This window comes from Trematomus bernacchii, unplaced genomic scaffold, assembly GCF_902827165.1.
Source record: "Trematomus bernacchii unplaced genomic scaffold, fTreBer1.1, whole genome shotgun sequence".
Taxonomy (NCBI): Eukaryota; Metazoa; Chordata; class Actinopteri; order Perciformes; family Nototheniidae; genus Trematomus; species Trematomus bernacchii.
The window spans coordinates 6,145,211-6,167,292 of NW_022987851.1; the positions used below are offsets into that span (position 1 = coordinate 6,145,211).

The following is a 22,082-nucleotide window of genomic DNA, read 5'->3' on the forward strand; positions in this document are numbered from 1 at the left end:
TGACTCAATGTGCTCTGACATTGCTAAATCCCTCCATGCAGGCTCCCTGGGGCTTTCTTTGTTCTGGGATAAAAATGTAAAGGTTCCGATCTCCTCACCTCTAGCTGTTAACAACATGCTGCAGGCATGTGATAGCTGCTCTTACGGATCTTCTGGTCAACACGAGTGTTTGTTACTGACATGGTGACAGCATATCTTCTTTAACAGCCAAGAAAAACAGGCCCGGGCTTATAAATTCATCCACACCCCTCTGGCAAGTCCTCTGCAGAGGATTCCAGACTTCAAAGATGTGCACATGGTAATCTGTTTCTGGACCTCTATCATAGCTCGATCATCAACTGAGCCGACTTAAAGCGTGGCTGAAAAAACAATGCTAATAGAGGATAATTATCAGCTTTACTCCGTCTGCGCTAGCTGCTCTATTCCCTCTCCCGTTACACACAGAGGCTGGTGAATAAACACAATGGCATGAATAAATAATGACCCCACAATCCTCTTAAGGTCCCCGAATAGTGAGGGGGAAAAGACAAAAGTTTACTTTTGGTGTTTGAGAGCAAGCGGAGCCTGAAATTGTAAGCGACTCATTAGGGTTACATGTGGCTTGCCTGGGGCCTCGCTGAACAAAGATGGCACCATCCCCGTCCTGTCATTCCTCAGCGCACTCTAGGTCTGGTCTAATAAAACTCTAAAGTATACCCATAAGAAACAGCAACATATCCAATAAAGAAACAGTAAAGAGTTTAAGCACAACCTTAAAAAAAGTTCAATCCTTCAGACTTTCTTCTGTACTGCCACATTTGTGTATTTAGGCAGATTTGCATAGTAATATACATACTTTCAAGCTAAAGGTGCATACTTCTATCCAAAAACCATTTCCTCTTCTCGTCGTGCTCTCCAGATAACTTATATAAAAGCCCACTGTTTTTTCATTTCAGACAGTTTGTCCGTATTAAAGAATAGATTTGTGTTTGCCTCCCAGCTCTCACTGAGTGCGTGATAGTTCAAAGGGTTCTCTAAAATACTGTACATGCTATCAAGAGGATTGTGTTTTCTAAGTGCTTATGTAATTTATACCATGGTCAACTAAAGCCACTGAGAGTTTACAAAAGAGCAAATTAACTGTGTTTATTATAGAGGTAGTTTAAGAACAGAATGGTAAGATAAGGCTGGACAATAAATAGCAATCTTGATCTAGTATTAACATTTGAAAATCTCTTAATTCTCCGTTCTGAAATGTATTAGCTGAATAAATAAGCATTTAACACAGTCGGAGTGGCAGGAATATAATAGGAAAACAGTATCATATGAAGACAGAAAATACCTTTCCCGGAGTGTAATTGTAGAAGATTTAGTCAGAATGAGGTGAGCCAATTTCAATTTTAGATTTCCATTGAGTTGTTGAATAGAAATCAAGTTGCCTGGGGTGGATGTCATAGCAATTGGAGTTGGGAGGCAACGTGAACATCCAAATTGAGACCAGGGCTAAATCAGAGAGCACATTTAAAATAAATATATTTTTATTGCTGAACCCTGGACATTAATTCTTTAACAATTGTATTAATGGTGACAGTAGTCGCAAGCAACAATATGCTTCATTCACTATTTTAAAAACAGTATTCAAAAAATAAATTGGACAGTCCTGGTAAACAATGTATCCCTCTGCAGATATTATATGTATGACTTCAGTCGATCAAATTCATCCAATTTGTGTCAATATTTTGGAACTTCTTCTAAATAAAAGCTGTGCTCGGGATGTCCTGAGCCGATCTGCAGGATCACGATTGAGGCCGATCAATTTGAATTGATTGTTAGCAGCTGTATGAAGCCTGATCCATTTTCAATTCTTTGTTCATTCCCCTCTAGCTGTGGTGTGCATTGTCACCCATTATACACAATGTTGTCTTTTTAAAGAAACAAATGCATATTTGTTAAAAGCATTTTTCCTGAATGCATAGAAAGGATTGTAGTCTGCCTATCAGAGAGACTAATCAAAGTTGTTTTTTTCTGTCATTAAAAATGCTATATTATTTTATAATTCTCTTGGATGTGCACAGTGTGGGCCAGCCAGAATAAATCATTTTTATCCCACTTTTATCCTTTTTCATATTACATTTTAATTATGCCTTTTCATGTTTTAATATATATGTCTTGCTGGTCTTGTTTGCACTCGTAAATGCATCATGTAAGACTTCTGCTTTATTGTACTGTGTACACAAGGCACCCACGCAACAGTCAACATCTCTCATGGGACCAGCCTGTAAAATAGAGACTCAACAAATGAATGAATAAATCCTTGCCCAGTAGCATTTTTCAGCCCTTAATTAAATCACTTTCTATAGCTATGCAACTGCAACTATTCAAGTGTTCAAAAAGTTTTCAATACATCTTTACAGGATTAGTCTTAAGCTAAATAAGATGGAGTATCTTTCTTTTATTTTCTTTCCAGCAATATTGACATCAAAAAGACAATGTGATCTATTACAATGGCAACAATTAAAGAATCACAACATTCAAGTCTCGGACAAAATCGAAAAAGCCAAGCATCCAATTAGTGGCACGCTCACAAGCTGTAACCTGCAGCCTCTTGCTCGGTGAAATATACAGAGATAATACTTTTAAACTTCAGCAAAGCCAAAATTACTCCGGAGACTTTAGGGAAATCAGGGACATCAGGGTCATCGATCAGACTTGAAAACAAACAATTGTAAGGCTGTTGAACAATTTAAATCAAACGATGTCAAGAAAAGAAAATGCCTTTGTCCTCACTTCCAGGGTCATCACAGTAAAGCGTATTCAGAGCAATATTCATATTATTTTAAGTAATACAGCAAATGCATGTATGTTATTTAACTGTTTATCTGACAGACAGAAGTCCCCTTATCTTCTATTTTCAGAATGAAGTTGTCTCACTTGACATTTGAAAAAAAACACTGCCTCGTTTGCCAGTCATTGGAAATGTTCCTGGACAATTGGCACTGAATAAAAGAGCTTAAACTGTTACAAATCCAACTGATTGTACACCAGTTTAAGTGCTCTGCTAGTAATAAGTCAGTTTAAATGTTTTGAATAGCTCAAAGTGTCTCTATCCCATAATGTGGTCTTTCACTCAGTGCCAGCACGGAGGTTTGAAGACACAGAGAGTGTGACCTGCTGCAGAGGCTGGCAATTCTCACAGCTGAGATAAGACTTGTGTTTTCAGTGTGACAGCAGTACTTTAGGGGAACCGGTGAAAGCAAAAAAGGGGAGAAATCTAAAGCTTATGTCCTGAGCTATTTAATTCAACATGCACATTCTGTGAAATATTACCGTGCCTAGCTGTTTCACTGGAAGAGGAGAAATCCAGGGGGAATCTGAGCCGGCCAGCACAACACGGTTTAAGAACTGCAGGATCTTAATGTGTGTGAAAATGTGAAGTGTGCTACATCCCTATTCTTATGTTGCAAAATATCTATTATTTAGTATAGAAATAAAACAGACACTATTATGTTCATTGTATGTGTTTTAAGGTTCTTATTCTCAAGTAAAGAAATATAGATAACTGTCACCTGTGTGTTTTCATGCACACACTTTGATGTTATCGTTATGTGTGTAGTTTTAATTATTTTTACTTTAATACATTTTAATATTCTGCACATGCAAAGATAATATGTGTACAACAATGATTACAAATATGTTTTCACATGTATTTATGTAAGTATTATAATTTTGGAAGATGACGTTGCCAAATAGAGTTTAAGCATTTACATTATAGAGCTGTTAACTAACTAATCTTTTTATTTTATTTAGCAAGCCTATAAGTCGTGAACCTGGATTGGTATCAGTGGTGTATAGTTATCAGAGGATAACTAGTAAGGAGAGAAATCTCAGTATGGAAGTTTAATTATTTCTCTCTCACAGTAGGAAAGCCTGTGTCATGATCTCTGCTTCCATGGCCCTAATAAAAAACGCTAATTGCTTTCAGCAGAGATAACTGGTTGTTCTGAGCAATCTGGAGTTTTAGTGCAAGACGATGACACACAATGTTTGCAAAACGCTTAAAAAGGAAATATGGTAAGAGATGATCAGTTTGATGTGATAAGACATGATACTATTTTGTCTTGTAATGTGTGTTCATGCAATGGGTTATGAGGGGATACAAATACATCATTCCAAGTATTATGTGCATTACTGAGAATAATTATAAATATAATAATAATATAATAATTCTGACAACAATGATATTAACAATACAAATACATGTTACTTCTACATACAAAAATAAATGTACCTCAAAAGGTAGAAATGGACTCTGAACTACACAACTGTTCATACTGTACAAGTGGAAGTGTTTGTTAATGTTTTTTAGAGTTGTTAAAAATATGTATTATAGTGTTGTAAATATGAAATACTTGTTTACTAAGAATCTGTATTTATGTGGGAAGAATGAATCTGGCTGATACGCGATCTCTTTAATAAGGTCAGTATATGCATCGATACAGATACAGAATATGAAACATATGCCTTGCTATTTGGATCCTGCTCTAAGCAGTGAATGTACTTTCTCAACATACATTAGTATAATACAAACATAGATAATTGGCTGTATGCATTATGAGCCTTGCTGGGACAGAAGTTATGAGACTGGGTTAGGATGATCCTCCATGGAGGACGGCTCATCCTGCTCCATGTCGTGCTTTGAGCTGCACTGAGGCCCCGGAGCCTTGGTGGTAAGATGGGCCCCGATGTGCTGTTGGTTTAGACTGTCAGAGGAACTGGCAGGGAGCGGGCATGCAACTCCACAGATAACAGGCCAAAACTGTCCACAAGGGCCTCTAAAAGCCAGCAAATTAGCCTGCAAATGAGCCAGAGAATATCTCCACTAATCCATGATCTGAGCCGAGACTCTGCCAAAAAAGTAAACAAATAAATAACTTCACAAGAAATAGTGGGGGTGGAAATGAGCGCGGCTGTGAACTGGGAAACCACTAGTGATTTCTTTGATGCATCATTTTGCCTGATATTCTGCTGCTATGACTCAGAACAAGCTTCCATGTTCTGCTCGATGTGGACACAGTGAAATTACAGATACCAATAGTACAGAAAACACTTTCCCCCCCGAAGAATATGATCACAGTCTCAGAGTAGCAAAGATGCCAAAAGGCAATGATGCATTAAAGTACCAGTGTTTTACAAAAGCGATTATATTTGTCTCTACAGAAATCCAAATGTATAAATGGTGTAATTGTTTCTCTGGTTATTTAAAACACAACATTCTGAGCACATTTGCCACTTCTTTCATAACTTAACAGATAAATGAATATTAAAAACATGTCTTGAGAGCGAATTAGTGTATGCATAAATAGCTCTTACTGATATACTCTTTGATCTTAGTTATTTTAAATGAAAAGTTGCATTGTAAAATGAATACAAATCCGCTGTGAGAATAAAGAATGCATTTAAAATTCAACCTATCATTTGGGATTTATTATTTATCAACAGCTTTTTTACAGATACCAGGAAATGATTTTAATTGGTGTGTCATACATTAGTTGTTACAAATAGACAGGTATAAAGAGTATTGTGCATACATTCCCAAATATCAACCTGTTTCTTTTCAATATTGCTTCCTGCAACACATACAGGAATACACTAGCAGATTGATCTTAATGTAAGTACTGACATTATATATCACTGATCTTACAGAATATTCTGTATACAGAGAATTACAAGCAGAGAATGTGATTCATACTAAAAACCTGTAGGGCAGCCAAGAATAATCAATCTATAGAGACTGGTAAGCCAGCACTTACAATATGTTTTTTAAATGTTTCATTTGTTTATTTTCATTTTGCACAAAGTTGGAATGCGCAGTTAGGTTTCATGTCAAATTATAATAAATGTATTTTTTTTCATAATAATAAATAAGACAAATAAATGTCTTTGTCTATATAAAAACAAAAATGACCGAAAAGAGAAAGGCTTTAATGACCTTAAGAGAAGAACAATCATGAACTTTTAAAAATATTGCTTGCTCTCACATATGATCATTGTTTTTCCTGCCTGCTCTGCAGATGTGCCGTATCATGAGTGTGTGAGCGAAAACATGCAAATGTGCCACTTCGGTTCCAAGGTCACGATAAGAAACCCCATCTCTGTGGTCCTACCACACTGCTGTAAAACATGCCCTAATGAATCCTGCCCTGTAATACAGGAAACCTCTTGTCTAATTGGACGTCTGATTCCACTCCCCCCCACAGGCTCCCAGCGTGGGGGCAAAGCTCCGGGGAATCAGTTCAAAGATAAAAACACATCTTAAAACCGGAGTGTATATCAAAGAAATGTGCTGATTCACTTCAGGATTGCGTGGCCAACAGCATTGGTATTTCAGGATGCACAATCTATGAGGTGCAAGATTAATGGGCATGCTACTTGTTATGTTGTTACTATAAGATATTACTAGAATCATTACCCAGAGGGTCTATTTCTTACATTTTTATTCATCTGTCGTAACTCATCTGTACTCCAGTGAATAATGACCAACACTTCCCAACTAGAAAACATTGATTTGTTACTGGACTGTAGACGAGGAGGTACAGAGGAATGTTCGTTAATGTTATAGTCACACACTGGGTTTTCCTTGCCTGGGTCAATTTCACAAAAACAAAAAGACCAATAATGAAATTAGGTTTTTTATATGAAATACTCTACATTGAACTGGACCATCATTCGTAGTAGGTGCCTTTCTATGCAGGGGAAATGTGGCTGGGGCAAATAAGAATGACGTTCAAATTTGTGAGAGATTTCAAAGCCCCTCAGTCTTTTGGAGGTGTGAGGTGTACGGGGAACACCTGTCCCTCAAAGACAGTCTTGGTATGTTCAAAGATTCAGAACCTAAGCGCAGCCCTGGAGCTCTTAACCTCAATCTCTCACAGTTCAAAGTTTCCCCAGAGTTTTGAACCTTTCAACATGTATCTGATGCTGCGAGCGAGGGAAGACATCATTGTCAGTGAGGGGTTTGAATTTCTCTTGAGAGTTTATGGTTTAGAAGTCTGTTTTTAAACTCATTTAAGAAAAGCAATGCAATTTCTATGATTGTAATATATTTGTTTTTATTTGTAACCCTAGTCATAATAGTAGTATAGGTTGCGACCAAGATTAGAAGAAAGAAATCGCAGAACTTGGAGTTTATTTGTTTTTCATAGAATACTACTTTATAGCTTTTATTCATAATTGCACATTTAGGATCTGTGTAATTATGTGCAAAGAACACCGGCTTCATTAACATACCACAACCTGAGTAATAGTAAGGCACTTTAAATCTCATTATGAAAATGTAAGGTTTATCAGAAGCATCAAGAGCAACAAAAAAAAGTAATCTCGACAGCTTCGAACAGATCTGTATGGAAATGCAGAACATAGACTGCGCATGGTAAATCCACATGAAAAGATTTGACTTTTCATCTGAGAGCTCAATATCAATACATATTGCTCCAACCCCGGCTAACAGCATGATCACATCAGCACATTAACCACTGCGCTTTGAAGGTAAAAATGCTGATTGATGACTCGTATTTAATCATGTAGAACAAATAACAGAATTAAATTAAGAATCTCGACCATCATTCATCTTCAAGGATATTTTGCTTGCTACTTCAAATTGTCAGTGGAGGGAGCCTCACAAGTGTGTTGTTCCCATACTTGCTCAGTGAGATAACACTTTTCAAACACAGTATTTTAAACTACTCATCAAGCAGACAGCGTGAATATAAAAAATAAAAGACTACTATATGTTTTATATTTGTTATAGTTTTTGTTTTCTTTGTTTCCTACTGTTTATTTCAGTTTAGGATAAAATATAAAATGTGGTTGTATGATTGTGTTGTTTTTATCTCAATGAGACCTATCCTGTTAAAAAATAAAGGTAAAATACAAAAACTAAAATATCAAATTGGTCCACTTCTCAAAATGAAATAGGACATTTTCATTTGTAGGTTTGTTACATCCAACCCACTTTAATACCCACTCTTCAGCTCAGTCAAAGTGCAGGAGCAAGACATTTCAGAAAACATTTCTGAATCAGGCTTAAAATGTTACTTAAAAAACAGCTGGATCTGTGTCCAGCACTCAAAAATGGCCAATATGCTTGTTATGTACCATTATACACTTCAGATGTGATGAAGAGGTAACATCGGGACTTCTTAAATTGCAATATTGGCTGTTTTTATTTCATATTAGGGCTGAACGATTAATCGATTTTAAATCGAAATCGCGATTTTAAATGATGCAATTATCAAATCGCAAAGCCTGCGATTTCTTTTAGTTTTTAAAAAAAAGTTTTTTCTTTTTGATTTTTTTTTTTTCTTCTTGTGTGTCAGTCATCCACACCAATCAGAAGAAGTGCTGTGCTCCACATGTACCAGTCATTGTTAACCAATCAGAAGTGGCCCATGATAGTAGGTGATAGACAGATTGATCCAATAGAGTGGCGAAGTCATGCCCATCTACTTCCGCCCCATGGGACCTTATTTCGGAAAAATAATGTATTGAAGTCAATGGAGAGAGAAAACTTATCTTTCGATCCCGTTTGAATTGTGCCATGAATTACACATATGATGTTTGTCAATCTTAAAAAATCATTTCCATGTCAAAAAAGTCACAGTTTGTCGTAAAACTGTTGAAATATAAGACTATGAAAAATACGCAACTAGAAAGACTACAAATCCCAGAGTCGCGTAAGTGATGTCACAATTGTTTTCCTCCACCCCATTCACACCAACGGTGTAAGAGATAGCTAAGATCAGCGCCATATAGATAGAATCCATCTATATGGCGCTGGCTAAGATAAGATAACTTTAACAAGATGCCTGTGTGTTTAACAAGATGCCAGGTTGTTCATACCAGCAATGGGTCTTGCTCGTTCTTTCGCTTCCCGTCTGATGAAAGGACTAGGAGTGTCTGGATCAAGCTAGCTAGTAGCTAGCACGTTAGTTAGCATTACAGGCTTGTCATTTGTATTAGCCTTAACATGAAGAAACATTAAGTAACCCAAAATGTTAAACAGTAAGAGTAGTAGTCATATTTCGTGAACCCTTTGAAGAGTACTGTCACACCGGTGTGATCATTCTATAATACACAATTTAAGCCCGGGGGAGAAATGCTAACGCTAACGCTAGCGATCTTCTCTACTTCATGCTATCTGCACAAATGGTTGACATTAAACATTAAAAAGACCAGGCAGTTCAGAGAGAATCAAAGGAAGGCAGGCAGGCAGCTTTGCATGACTTTCTTCAGGACGTGTTTCATTGTGGTGATAGTGAGGGTAGTCAATCGTTTTGTTGACAAGACAGTAGTGACGGCCATCTTGGTGACGTGTGTTGTTCTGTGAGACCAGATATGTAGTTCATTGAGCGTTTCACACAAACAAATGTGTTACTTCACAGTTTTACGACACATTTTTTTTTTTTTTGACTTGCAAAATTATCTTTTAAATTGACAAACATCATATGTGTAATTCGTGGCACAATTCAAACGGGATCGAAAGATAATCTTTCTCTCTCCATTGACTTCAATACATAATTTTTCCAAAATAAGGTCCCATGGAGGTCCACCGGAAGGGGAGGGACTTCGCCACTCTATCACCTGCCAAGTATTTTTGAAATACTTTTCCAAATGGTTTCCAATGGAGCTTTCCTATGGTTTGGTGAAACAAACCATCAGAGTCAGGTTAGTAATGCTCCATCACATGTTTTACATCTATTACAGGGTGAATCTTAAACTGAAGCTTGACTTTAAAGCTAAACGGAGGTTTCATGTAAGTGTAGTTCTTTCACTCGTAGCTCGGGCTGCTGGGGTGCTAGAGACGGGAGCACGTTGATAATAATAATATTGGGAGGGATGAAACCCTCTTTAATGGTCACACATGTACACAGCACACACAGCACACACAGTGACATTTGTTCTCTGCATTTAACCCATCCTAGTACCAGGAGTCTAGTACTAGGAGCAGTGGGCAGCTATTGCACAGCGCCCGGGGAGCAATGGGAGTGAGGGGGGAAGGGGGTTGTACGGTGCCTTGCTCAAGGGCACCACGGCAGGGCAGGAGGTGAATTGGGACCTCTCCAAGTAGCAGTCCACACTCCATTTTCAGGTCTGGTCGGGGTCTTGAACCGGCGACCCTACGGCTCACAGCCCAAGCCCCTACTGACTGAGCCACTGCCGGACGATACGACCTTCCTAGCTGGAGATATGGCCGCATTTTACAATAAACTTCCGTTGGGTCGCTTAAAAACAAATATCGCAAATCAAATCGCAATCGCAATATCTGTCAGAAAAATCGCAATTAGATTATTTCCCCAAATCGTGCAGCCCTATTTCATATTCTGTTTGAAAAGCACATAAAAGCACTTTAAAAAGCAGGTCAATTCTACTAATAATAATAGCAGTCGTAGTAGTAGTAATACCGATGGTAATACCGATGGTAATACCGATGGTAATACCGCTACCAAAGTGATGATTTTGTTGTACTGTAGTTAAAGTAAAGACAGAATATCAAGGATGTTTCATAAAATTCAAAGTAGTTTTACAAAAATAAAAGTCGATTTGATGAATTCTGAAGTTGGTGGAGATCTCAAAAGAATACTGCAGATAATCAAACTGCACCCGAAAGGTTGTGTAAGGACATTTTAACAAGATTCTTTCACTGGAGTTGCTAAAGGCTTTGCCCTGAAGCAATGCCTACAGAACAGCTACCAGTGTTTGAGTAATGAGCATTAACTCCATAAACTAAATATCACAGTCCCGCACTGTGTGATTTTCATTGGCATAAAGAAAATGTATTCTTAAAAAGACTTATTAAAATAAAACTACTTTGCTCTGAATAATATGAGAATGTAGGAATCACACTTTAGAGAGAGATCAACGCTTGAAAAATAAGTTATATATATCCTTAATCAATTTAGAACAGCTCTCCCAGGAGGATGTAGGAAAAGGAAAAGCCAAACTAACCGCCCACTGGAACTAATTACCTTTTGTTTGTAGAAAAATACCCGTGTCAGTCACACAATCACTTTTCCATCAACAGGAACTGTGTAGGCCTGTGACACATTATTTTTCTCCGCAGGTTATGGAACACATGAACAACAACAGTCACTCAGCAGGCTATCCTGGCTATCTGCTGTGTCCGTTCTTATGGTTACAGAAACGTAATCTTCTATCCATGGCAGAGGGGGAAGGTTGGGATTAGAGCACACATCTGGAGAAGATGTATAAGGGTAAAACCCGAGAGCAGCAGTCTTCTCCCAAACGCAGCGTGTTGGGCTGCTCAGCCTCAGTAGGATGTGCAGTGACTCAGCAGTCATCGCTGCTGGAGGGGTCCTCGAGGGGCTCCCCAGGGACTAGAGACATGCTGATTAGGAGACACGCATACCTGTACACACTGCATGAATGCACTTTAAACGCTAACCAGCCCATACACAAGTGGTGGTATCAGTCTCTTGTGGGGGGTTAGGAATTGGAGGGGAGCCGGTTCAAATATAGCACTATGCAGTCGGTAGAGGGCGGGGACTGGGGAGGTGCAAATCCACTTTATTGGCGATGCCGAGGTGCCCTTGAGCAAGACAACCACCTTAACTGTTCTGGGCACTGTGATACAGCACCATCACTCTGACATCTCTCTACATTAATGCATGTCTCATGGTGCTTTGTAGGCATGTTATTCAGGTATGTGTGTAAAAATCAATCTTCCCCAGCAGGACTAATAAAATGCAAATTATTATTATTATTATTTGTTGTATTATTATTATTATCAAACACATTTATTTTATTTATTTATTTCCTGTTTTAATAGATTTTGTAATGTATTTTTCTTTTTGACAGGGCATCCGCGTAGCCTGCAAATCTATTAGCCATGTCGACATGACACATGTACACGCATTAACAATCCCCTGCACATAATTGCGTAATTACAAAACTCAAAACAAAGAAAATGTAAGTGATCAGTCACTACCCTTAATGAAGTAGGTTGGACACAAAATAGAGGTAGCAGCTAATAATTGTATTATCACATCACAGCTGCAATGAATCTGAGTATACCTTGTCATTATCAGCATCCTGCCTCAGAATCACTTGAGCTTAAGAACATTTTTCTGAAATCGCAATCGCTTATTTGCATGCATTAAAACCAGGGTCAAGTAAGTCACATGTGAAGAGGGGGAGAACTGCCCGGCGGCTTGAATACATTAAAGCAGAGTAAATGGTTTGTTGATTTAAAGAGATTAAAGCACACACAAGCACACACAAGCACAGCAAGGCCTGCTCGATGGATTTTAATTAACTTGCCATATATAAATTGTATGTTATCAGGCATTACTAAATTAAATGCTGAATACAAGTGCTCTTTCTGCTTGGGTGAGTTGAATAAAAAGCTACTTAGAATCTCGATTGCGTCTCGCAGATGAAGCATGATGCTGCAGCAACGGGTGGAATACATTCCAGCGTACCAAGCCCTAAACAGCCATCCAAGGAGATTCTCGTTAATTATGTACAGTATAGGGAACGATTAATCGCATATTTGAAATTATTCAGGTATTCGAATATGAGAATATGAGTTATGAATATTTTTATTGTAATTTAGTTTTTTTGGGAGCGGTGCCTTAGTAGATTACATATTATCAAATGGAATACTTCAATGTATATGACAGTGCCATAGCTAAGTGTGTTAGGTCTAAAGGTGTGTTTTGCTCAGCTCACCGGTCCCTCACAGCGGGCAGAGCTGCAGGTGCTGATCTCTCTCTCGCGTCCGGTTATACTTCACTCTTGTTTATGTCCAAATCCATCAGATCTAGCTAGTTCTAGCTAATGATATGGCTGCTGCCCCTCCCTATACGCAGATCACGCAGACTCAAACCTCATCTTATGCCCAAATTCCAGCTGAGAGGGTCTTCTCTACAGCTGGCCTGATTGTGAATCGCCTCCGCACCCGCCTCTCCCCTGAGCATGTAGACATGCTCATATTCTTAAACAAGAATGAGTATTGAATAGCTGCATTCTGTGCATAGGCCCTGTTATAGGTTGTTGATCTCTGTTGTAATAGGGTGACGTTACCCTAACCCGTTATGTTGTTCGTGTATGATCCCTCTTTCATTTAAAAAACAAGTTATGTTTTAAGCATGAAAGCTGTAGGCCTATAGCTGTCAACTGTTCAAACTGTGATCACCAGTTCAATACATTTGACAAATTTGGTTTCTATACTTATTTGGACATGTATTTATTTATTTTTCAAAATAAAATAAAATTTTATTTTATAAAAGAATTTCCCACATTTTATATTTTTTTTATAGGATATGTACATTTCAGTTAACCGTTTTTTTGGGGGTCGAATATTTAATATACATTTCCTTTCAAATTCCCATCCCTAGTACAGTACAGCCACATTTTAAGTCCTCTAGCATCTCATATGATCAAGCAGAGGGAGGCCAGGTTCTCTCCCTGAGTCATTTCGGCCAAAAGGATTCCACTTCCAAGAGTAATTTCTGTCAGTTATAATAAGGAGCTAATACATAATGTGACGCACTCTGAAATGCAAAACTATTCACAAGGTTCTCGCCAAGGCTGTGCAGGGGCAATTAGAATGTTGCCGCTAGCCCCGTGATGAGTTCCTCTATCTGTGAAGTGTCCTGGGAACAGTATCATAAATCTGCCAGTTAAAATGAATGATTTAGTTTTGTGTTAAACTCTGCATGTGAAAAAGGAACCAAATTCCATCACATAGCACCTTCTGATCAAAATACAGGAAAAGAAGCCATCTTGGCAAAAATGCAGGTATTTGCAGCAATGAGATGGAATTATGGACAAAAAAAGGGTGTGAGGTAAGGTAGTGCCTCCACACAGAACTGAATTCAAAGGATGTTTGTTCTGTGTATACAATATCCAAGCAATTAATAAGTTGTAACTGAGTTACCAATAAATACTGTGAGCACTTCTGGGATTGAGCTGGGTGTCCGAATTCTATGTCTGCTTCCAAGAGCATTTCATGCAATATCATGACATTATAGCACAGTGATCTACAATTTGAAAGAGGAACTGCTATTATTTGCTGGCATATTTCGGCACTTGCTGTGTTTCATAGCTACATATTCCCTGAGCTCTAGTGACCTTCTGAGCAAACACACAGGCTCATCTGGCCGCATGGGGAAACACCAGGCCACAGAATAATACATTTGACTTCCCAAGTCCTGGCACTGATTTCACCAAGAAACCTGCCAAACCATTTCCTATCTAAGTCCACACATATACAGTGATTCACACACTGACACAAAAGAAGAAAAAAATGAATTGATGAAGGGCAGATGTAAAGTTATTCAACATTTCTGGCGGTGCAGAAACACTGTTAATTGTTTTCTCTTCCATAAAAATAACCCTAAATATGTTGGTCTTTTGCCAAATTCTATAAATACAAACAAAAGCTTAATTAAAAACTTTAGTTTGGTGGGACTGAAATTGTTCCAGAGGGTCAAAACGCACCAATACATTAACAAAGGAAGAAAAGACGCAACTCAAGCTGTATAATCTGGTCGAGCAGTGTCAAAAACAAAAAATATCCAAACCAACAAAATCATCATTTAGCCTGTACCACCCAGACCAGCCTAGCCTTTTTTCTTTCTCTCAAAGACATGGAATGAAGTACTACTCACAACCTTATCCCACTAAGACATCAAAATCAAATCCACATGGCAAAGTACACAGAGTAAAATGAGCTTGCCTGATAAGGACTGGCAGAAAAAGTATGAGAAAAAAGAGCCTTACCGTTTTCTGTGTTGTCGTGCTCAGTGTCAGTGAGAGTCAGATTAGAGTTGGCCCTGCTGGAGAGGCAGGAGCTGCGGCCTGACTTGGTGTTGCTGCGGCCCCATAGCCTGACTGCGTGCTCCGGCGACATGATGCCGTCCGTCTCGGTGTCGGCGTCTGAGCCCACACTGACTGAGTACTCGCGGTGCGGCATTCCCATGTCAGTCCTGTAAGTGGCTACGTGGGACGGGAGGCCCTCTCCAAAGCCGAGGTTCCGAAGGGAAAAGTCTGCCCCTGCAGCAAAGCAATAAACACAAAGCAGTGGTAATTCATTCTGCTACTAACTGCATCACTCAACATAATGAACTGTATTCATTACCGAAAAAAAAGATGACAGCAATATCCTGCCCTTGAGAGGTGCAGTAATCATTAAAAGGCAAAGGTTCCACAAGCAATGCTCGTGGAAATTAGGATGCAGGTACATTTAGTATTTACAGTTAAGCACCTATACAGCATCCTTAGCATACCTCAAATGTAAAATGTGTTCATGTCAGTGTCCTGATGCAAGATACGAGTCTGGTTTCTACAATATCCTAAACATTTGAGCTCAGTAAATACAGTCGATGCTTTGCATTAGGCTTTTGTCATAATACAAAATGTTCCAATACCAAATTTCAATCTCTCATGTATGTAAATCTTGTATTGGAAAACTGAGACATCTGTCTTCCATTTCCTCTCCTGAGTTTCCCACTAAGGTCATTAGGATTACCACGCAAGTCAGGAGACTTGCAAAGCAGTCCTTGATGATTTGATCTGTAACTGCTGAAAATAAAATCCAAGACAAGAACAAAAAAAAAAGTCCTTTCCTTCAGTGCACCACTTTAAGGAAACTGTCTATCAGGAAATACTCACATTTATTTAGTTATAAAATGTAGACTTGTGCTCCAGTTCGATTCAAGGCTTCTTCGAGAGTGCAAGCACATTTGATTTGAACTTTGACGATCAATTATACATTTGTAGGAGCAGGTTAAGGTTTGCATGGTGAATTCAATTCCTGGCCACCTCGGTTAATAGTCCAGCTATGTGGTGTGACCTCTACAGCGACTGAATGTGAATTACCGGGAGACTCCTCATTAAAAAGCAATGACGCGTATATTGAGACCAGGCAGTACCATGCCTATAACCTAATAACAGGCCTGTTTTATGTCTTTGCGCACTGCTGGAGGAGGTGTACTGATATAAATGACATTCTCCTCTATTGACATTAAAGCATTTCATAATATTGGCACAGCTGAGACCCACCTTGCCGGCTGAACTCGTCCACTTCGTGATGAACCATTTCCTTGACACGGCTCCCGTAGGCCATCCTGGAGTCATGGTCGAAGGCCTTGAGTGTTTCGCTGGAGCTGTAGGATTTGGGGTTGGGTTTTCCGTCCTCGCTGTCTGCAGAGGAGCTGGTGTAGCGGCGCTCTGTGTCCTGCCGGGCAGTGAGCGAGCGGTAGGGTCTACGTTCCTTCACTTCCATGGCTGCCTCCACACTATTTTCAACATCAAATGTGGGTTACACTGCCTGTTTAGTATGAGTGATTCTGTAGAGGAAAAGCAAAAAGAAAGGGGAATTAGGATAGTTGATATATAAAAAATCCTTGACAGCTGTGTTGATTTTTAAATGTGTCATCAAATACGGTCCTATATATGTATAATGCTAGATCACGTATTAAAACAAAAGTAGAAGTCACAGACCACACGCACACACACAAGTGTAACTGTGGAATAAAATGCAAATGCTTATTTGCAACCTCAATGTATGCATGGCTCAGCACACACAGGGGGAGCACGGAGAACCACTAGGATTAGATTTAATAAAATACAGCACAACAAATCTTGCACCTATAAAGTTTACGGTGCAAGTCTCCCACAAATATTCCCTTTTATGTGTTGTATAGAAACGCCGGGCCTCCAGCATCTGTAAAACTGGCAGGTGTCCTTCCATGAATTGTGTTGTTTATAAGCTGCAAATCACAAGTTGCAAACTGAGGGGCCAAACAAATCTCAGACTAGACGGAACCAGAGATGATTAAAATCTGTAACATAAAACCACAACTGTCAAATAGCACACCGAGTACAGGATCAATAGAGGGAGGAGAGATTTTATTCATTCATTTTTCAAGGACAAAAATATTGAAGTAAAATTATGCTTGAATATGTATAGTTTATAACCTATTTAGGCAAATGATATGTAACCCAAGGTAACATGTATGCACGAACGTACTGCTCTTAATCTATTTAAAGCTGTTAAAACTGATGAAAGGGTACCAGAGCAGAAATACAACGCAACAATATATAATGTATTTGTCTCGCTCCTACAGGTGTGAAATCACTCCATGGTTAAGATATTGAACTGGATTAGTTCAATAGCTATCAATAGCAAATGTCAATGTGGATATAGACTTGATTAAAAGCTTAGTCACTGTTTATTTTGAAACTCAATTGCAGAATATATGGAATAAGTGTGCCAAAAATAGCAATATAATCCATGTTCCTGCTTCTTCCTAATGCAATGTCATATTGAAACATCAATAGTGACATATCATAAGCTGAGAACCATATCGCTCATGCCGGAGGATTCCATATTACTTGCTCCTATACTTGAAAGAGTATTTCACTATAAGCAAAATGGGATAAGTCAGTGGATAAGAGAACGCGGCACTTTGTAAAAAAGATATAAACTACTGATTTTACTGTCAGTATGCCTATGTTGTTCAGAAAAGGATTTTTCCACAAGATAAGCTCTTTATGAATACTGTATGAGATTTGTGCCAGACAGAACAATAAACAATAATCCCTAGTGAACTATATTTGCCCCTGCTTTTAAAAGAAAACGTCTCAATGAAGACACCATTGTTGGGTTTGGGGGTTTCTTTATGTTTGTATTGACAGCTGAAAAGATCCTGGTGATTAATGACTTGGGGCCTTCACCACATGGGGGGGCGGGGGGGTGCTTCCACTCTGCAGCCGCAAGAGCACTTCAGCTGCCCCCAAGATTTCAGATGCAGCTTGTATGGGTTGCTAATTTTTACCTTTTTGCTCAAGATCCTTGTTTCTATGTAAATGTGAGTGTGTAGAACAAGCAGCTTTCTAAAGTTTCAAGAATGTTCTTTAAAGTGCATTGTTTTTGTTTCCAAAGCGCTAGGCTCAGGGCTTTGGCCATCTCACTCACTTTGCACAGCCCTTCCTCCTCATTAATAATCGGCTGGTATGCAATGAGATGTACCTTTGAGGCCATGGGAAACCCAGAGGAGTGTTTTCAAATAAATAAAATAACAACAGGCCCTATCCAATGACAGATGATATGGGATGCAAATGTTCCTCAAAACGTTTCCACCTTAAGTGCACCTGTCAGGATTTTCACACAAAGCATACTGTAAAATGTAACCGCGTTGTTCTTTTTTAAATAGGCTACATCTGGCATTATCATTGTGTTTCAGCGCCAGAGAGAAAAGCTGTTGTACTTGTTCATCTGTCAAGGTCTAAATCCTGGGAGAAGGAGCCAAAAAAAGAGAAAATGCCACCGTTGTAATAGTTTGATATACTGGCACGAGAAGATAATAAACAGAAGATGTCTAAACAGTAAGACATGATAAGAGGACTATTTTTAAAGTGTTATTATCTCATAGTGAGACACAAGGGACTAAGAGAAGCAGCGTTAAATACGGAAGACGAAGGTTAATGAGGGTAAATTCACATAGAGGAAAAAAAGTTATTTACAAAGACTGGTGAAAAACGACTGTCATAGATTGAAATCTCTGAAACTAAGATAACCATCACATGCTTTCATTTCAAAGACAACGTTTTTGTAGAGCTGCAGAGCATGCAGAGTGCCAAAAGGAAGCCAACTGCATATCTATGCAATGATCCAAAATCAATTGAGGTCTTTCTGGACAGACAAAAGAAATGATGGATGTTCTGTTTTCCCCTCTAAAACATTTGCACACTCTACATTTTTCAATTGCATTGTGTACAATTGGCCACGGTAGAGTCAGGTTTGTCCGCGCTTGTAAAGCAAATGTATAGCAGCTGTAAGCAGAAAACATGGTGTGGTTCTGCAGAGAAAGTGATGCAGGGAGCAGTGAATAATGAATAGTGTCAATTGGTGTCATCAGATGCAGTCACGATGCATAAGATCCTTGTTGGGTATTGAAATGTAAATATGGAGGGAGTGAGTGCAGCCTCATGAATACGAAAAGCATCATCAACAAAAATGCAACCTGAATACAATGTCTAAGTGTCAATGTGTGAATAACATGAGAAAAGTTGGCCATGATAGAAGTCACCATCTTGTTCTTCAGGGTGCATCCATCAACGAAGAAAGAAACATGGTCAGCCGATTAATGTTCTCAATAGGACATCACAGATCAGTCAGTTTCAATGACAGGAGAGGGCACAGTTCATACAGAATACCATAAACATATAGTCAGATAGCTACAGACAGCATGATCAGTAACATGGCATGTGTCTGCTACTGACAGTTAACTGCTGTGTGCATGATTTGACCGCCTATGATCATAGATTGAAAATAGTTGAATAGTCTCAGACAGAAGGCAGAGCTTATGCTGCTGCAGTGAAAAACTTAAACATGCTGCCAGTAGTTGAATATACAACCTCAGCCTTCATCCACATACACACTTGGGCTATTATTTGCATCGTTTTTTACTGTTGTGACAATGCGGTGTAAAAAATGTTATCTTTTGTTCACTCACTATAGATCTTAGCAGTCTAACAGTGGTGCGGCTCATAAAAAGGATTTACAAGCACAGTTTTTAGAGCTGCAACAAAGGTTTATTTTAATTATCAATCAGTAGGGTAACTCAAGAAAAAAGGTAGTTATTAACGCTTTTTATGACTTCCCAGAGGCCAAGGTTTCATCTTGAAATTATTTTATCTGACATTAAACAAAACAAAGATATTCCAATTGCGATGAAAGACAATTCAGTTCAATTATATGTGCTTGAAATTAAGTGCACCTGTTAGTGTAAAGTCTATCCACACACACCCCTGTGTAAAACTGGGTGTTTTATGATTGTGTTGAATTAGTTTTGGATTCTTAATTACCTAGAAACAAATATATCTAAATAATGCACCTTTAAAGCCATACAAATGTTGGTAGAATGACAATTGTGTATCTTCACCAACCCATAAAACAACCCACCCGCAGTGAGGGCGGCGGCCTCTGTTAAACAGTCTTTCAGGTTTTTGCTGGGCATATCGTTGTGACCGTTGCTCCAGTGTCAGGAGTTGGTTAAAAATGGGATCTAAATACGTGGGAGGCGTACGGGGTACAATATAAATGCAAATGGCTCTGTACTATCCATCAAACAATTAGCACTGTGCTGAGAACCACTATTCAGTGCTGCTGCATATAAATCTGGCCTTCTATCTGCACAGAGCCCTGCTTTCCATGATAATTAACCGCTTGCTGCTCTTTACATGTCAGATTTCCCATGCAAAATCCAAGACTAAACGCCAACTGACATTCATGGGCAACACAGAGAACAGAAAAGTAACACTCGTGCACAATGTCTGGCAAATCCCTTGGAGTATAATCTAAAATGATTACAGATTACTTGTCTGTGAAATCACTTAATTACTTAGTATTATTACTAATTACTATCACTAAGATTGAGACATAATGTGTGGCTGATTAGTGATGACATTTTTAGACAAACGACTGCTGATACACAGTGCATGAGCTGAATATCTTTTGGAGGATTATAGCTTTTCAGTTAATGGAGACATACCTACAATTTTAATTCAGCATCAATGTTAATGTTAATAAAAATATAAATGGGAAAATGATTGAGTAAATCCAACCAGAATCCCAATTTAAAATGTAGCAAAAATGTGTGTTATTATGGGTAAGTAAATTGATGAAAAACATTTTGAAATTTGTGATTGGTTTGCTACATTTGTTTTATCTAACCTTGTCACGTAGTAAAAGGATTAATGACAGTTAGCTCGCAACTCAGTAGACAAACATCCACACACAAAAGCAGCATCAGGAGGACGTTTGGGCAAATATCAAGAACATTGTCTACAGGGTCCATTGAGAGCAAGGAGAGCTCCATACAGGCACCACTTACTTCCTTTCTAGAAATCTTTCACATGCCTGGGCTCTAAAGAAAAGAGTCCTCGGCCAACAGAAAGGTGTGTTTTCAACCGAGGGAAAAGGACTTGGTTAGAGGGTGTGGGGGGGGGGCTGAACAGCTTGCCAAATAGATCTGAATTCTGTTGTACTAATGCATGCAGGGGAGGGGAGGGGGGAGTATCGTTTGGGTAAGGGGGGGATCTCAGCTGCCGCCTCCTTCCGGGATCAAAAGCGAGCCCCGCCAGCGAGTTAAACAGAATGCGTAAAAGCCTTAACATAAACAAAAGTAGCCTGGGACCGCTGCTGCAGCACGCTCCCTGCTACTAATCACTCTGAGCGATTCAAGGTTTAGTCCTGACAGAGGGAGCAGGCCCTGGAATAATGCCTTTAAACACGGCCCGTAAAGAACAGTGAGAAGCAGTCTATTTATTCACTTTCCGCATTGATGTGCTATCCTGACCTTGGCCAAATACAGCAAAATGTTAGCGGTGCTATGTCAGGCTGAAATGTCCACTTATCATTATTGCTGCTAAACCACAATGACATAATGTGTGTGTTTTGCTGGCTTGACACCGCATAATAGGTTGAGATGAAGGCTACCATGTGAAGAAATGTCCTAAACAGGATGAATGGAAATCCATTGGTCTCATTATTTTCACTAGTCCTGAGGAACAACTGAGACAACAAATGAATGTTGATGCAGGATTAAGAGCACTTCTTTACTAGTTAAGTGCCTCGGTTCCCAAGCATGGCTGCTGAGTACACGGGTCATGCTAGCGTTGACCTGTCTCTCATTAGTCTACTATTAACGCTCATTATCCTACAAAGACGAGACCCAAGCTTGATTTATAGTTGGGCCTGCGGCGACTAAACCTAAAACAAGCTAAGCAATAATCAACTTACTGTAAACTTGCTACTGCCAAACCTGCTGTTACAAATGTCTAGGTTAGCAGCCGTAGCCTGAGGAGGCTTCATAGGACTGAACTGCTGCAAATAAATGGTGCTCTGAACAAAAACAAAAAAAACGTTACATGCTTTTCCTGATCCCAGAGGAATGGTTCACTGGAATTACAAAAAACATTGTCTCACTGTATGTAAATAGTGTTTTATATGGCAGGTTTTCAGACATATGCCTTTAAAGATTATTTCACTTCCCTTAATACAATGGAGGACGTGG

At 39.0% G+C, this 22,082-nt stretch overlaps 1 protein-coding gene across 1 annotated transcript in view; it reads right to left on the minus strand.

Moving 5' to 3' along the window:
• tenm4 (teneurin transmembrane protein 4) overlaps positions 1-22,082 on the minus strand; it is a 147,531-nt gene that overhangs the window by 95,173 nt on the left and 30,276 nt on the right. Inside the window, exons 2-3 of the mRNA XM_034113348.1 lie at positions 16,063-16,349; positions 14,782-15,054 (exon numbers count right to left, since the gene is read on the minus strand). Of these exons, the coding sequence (XP_033969239.1) occupies positions 14,782-15,054; positions 16,063-16,285 (496 nt within the window). The 5' untranslated portion in view covers positions 16,286-16,349. The remainder of the gene's footprint in view (positions 1-14,781; positions 15,055-16,062; positions 16,350-22,082) is intronic.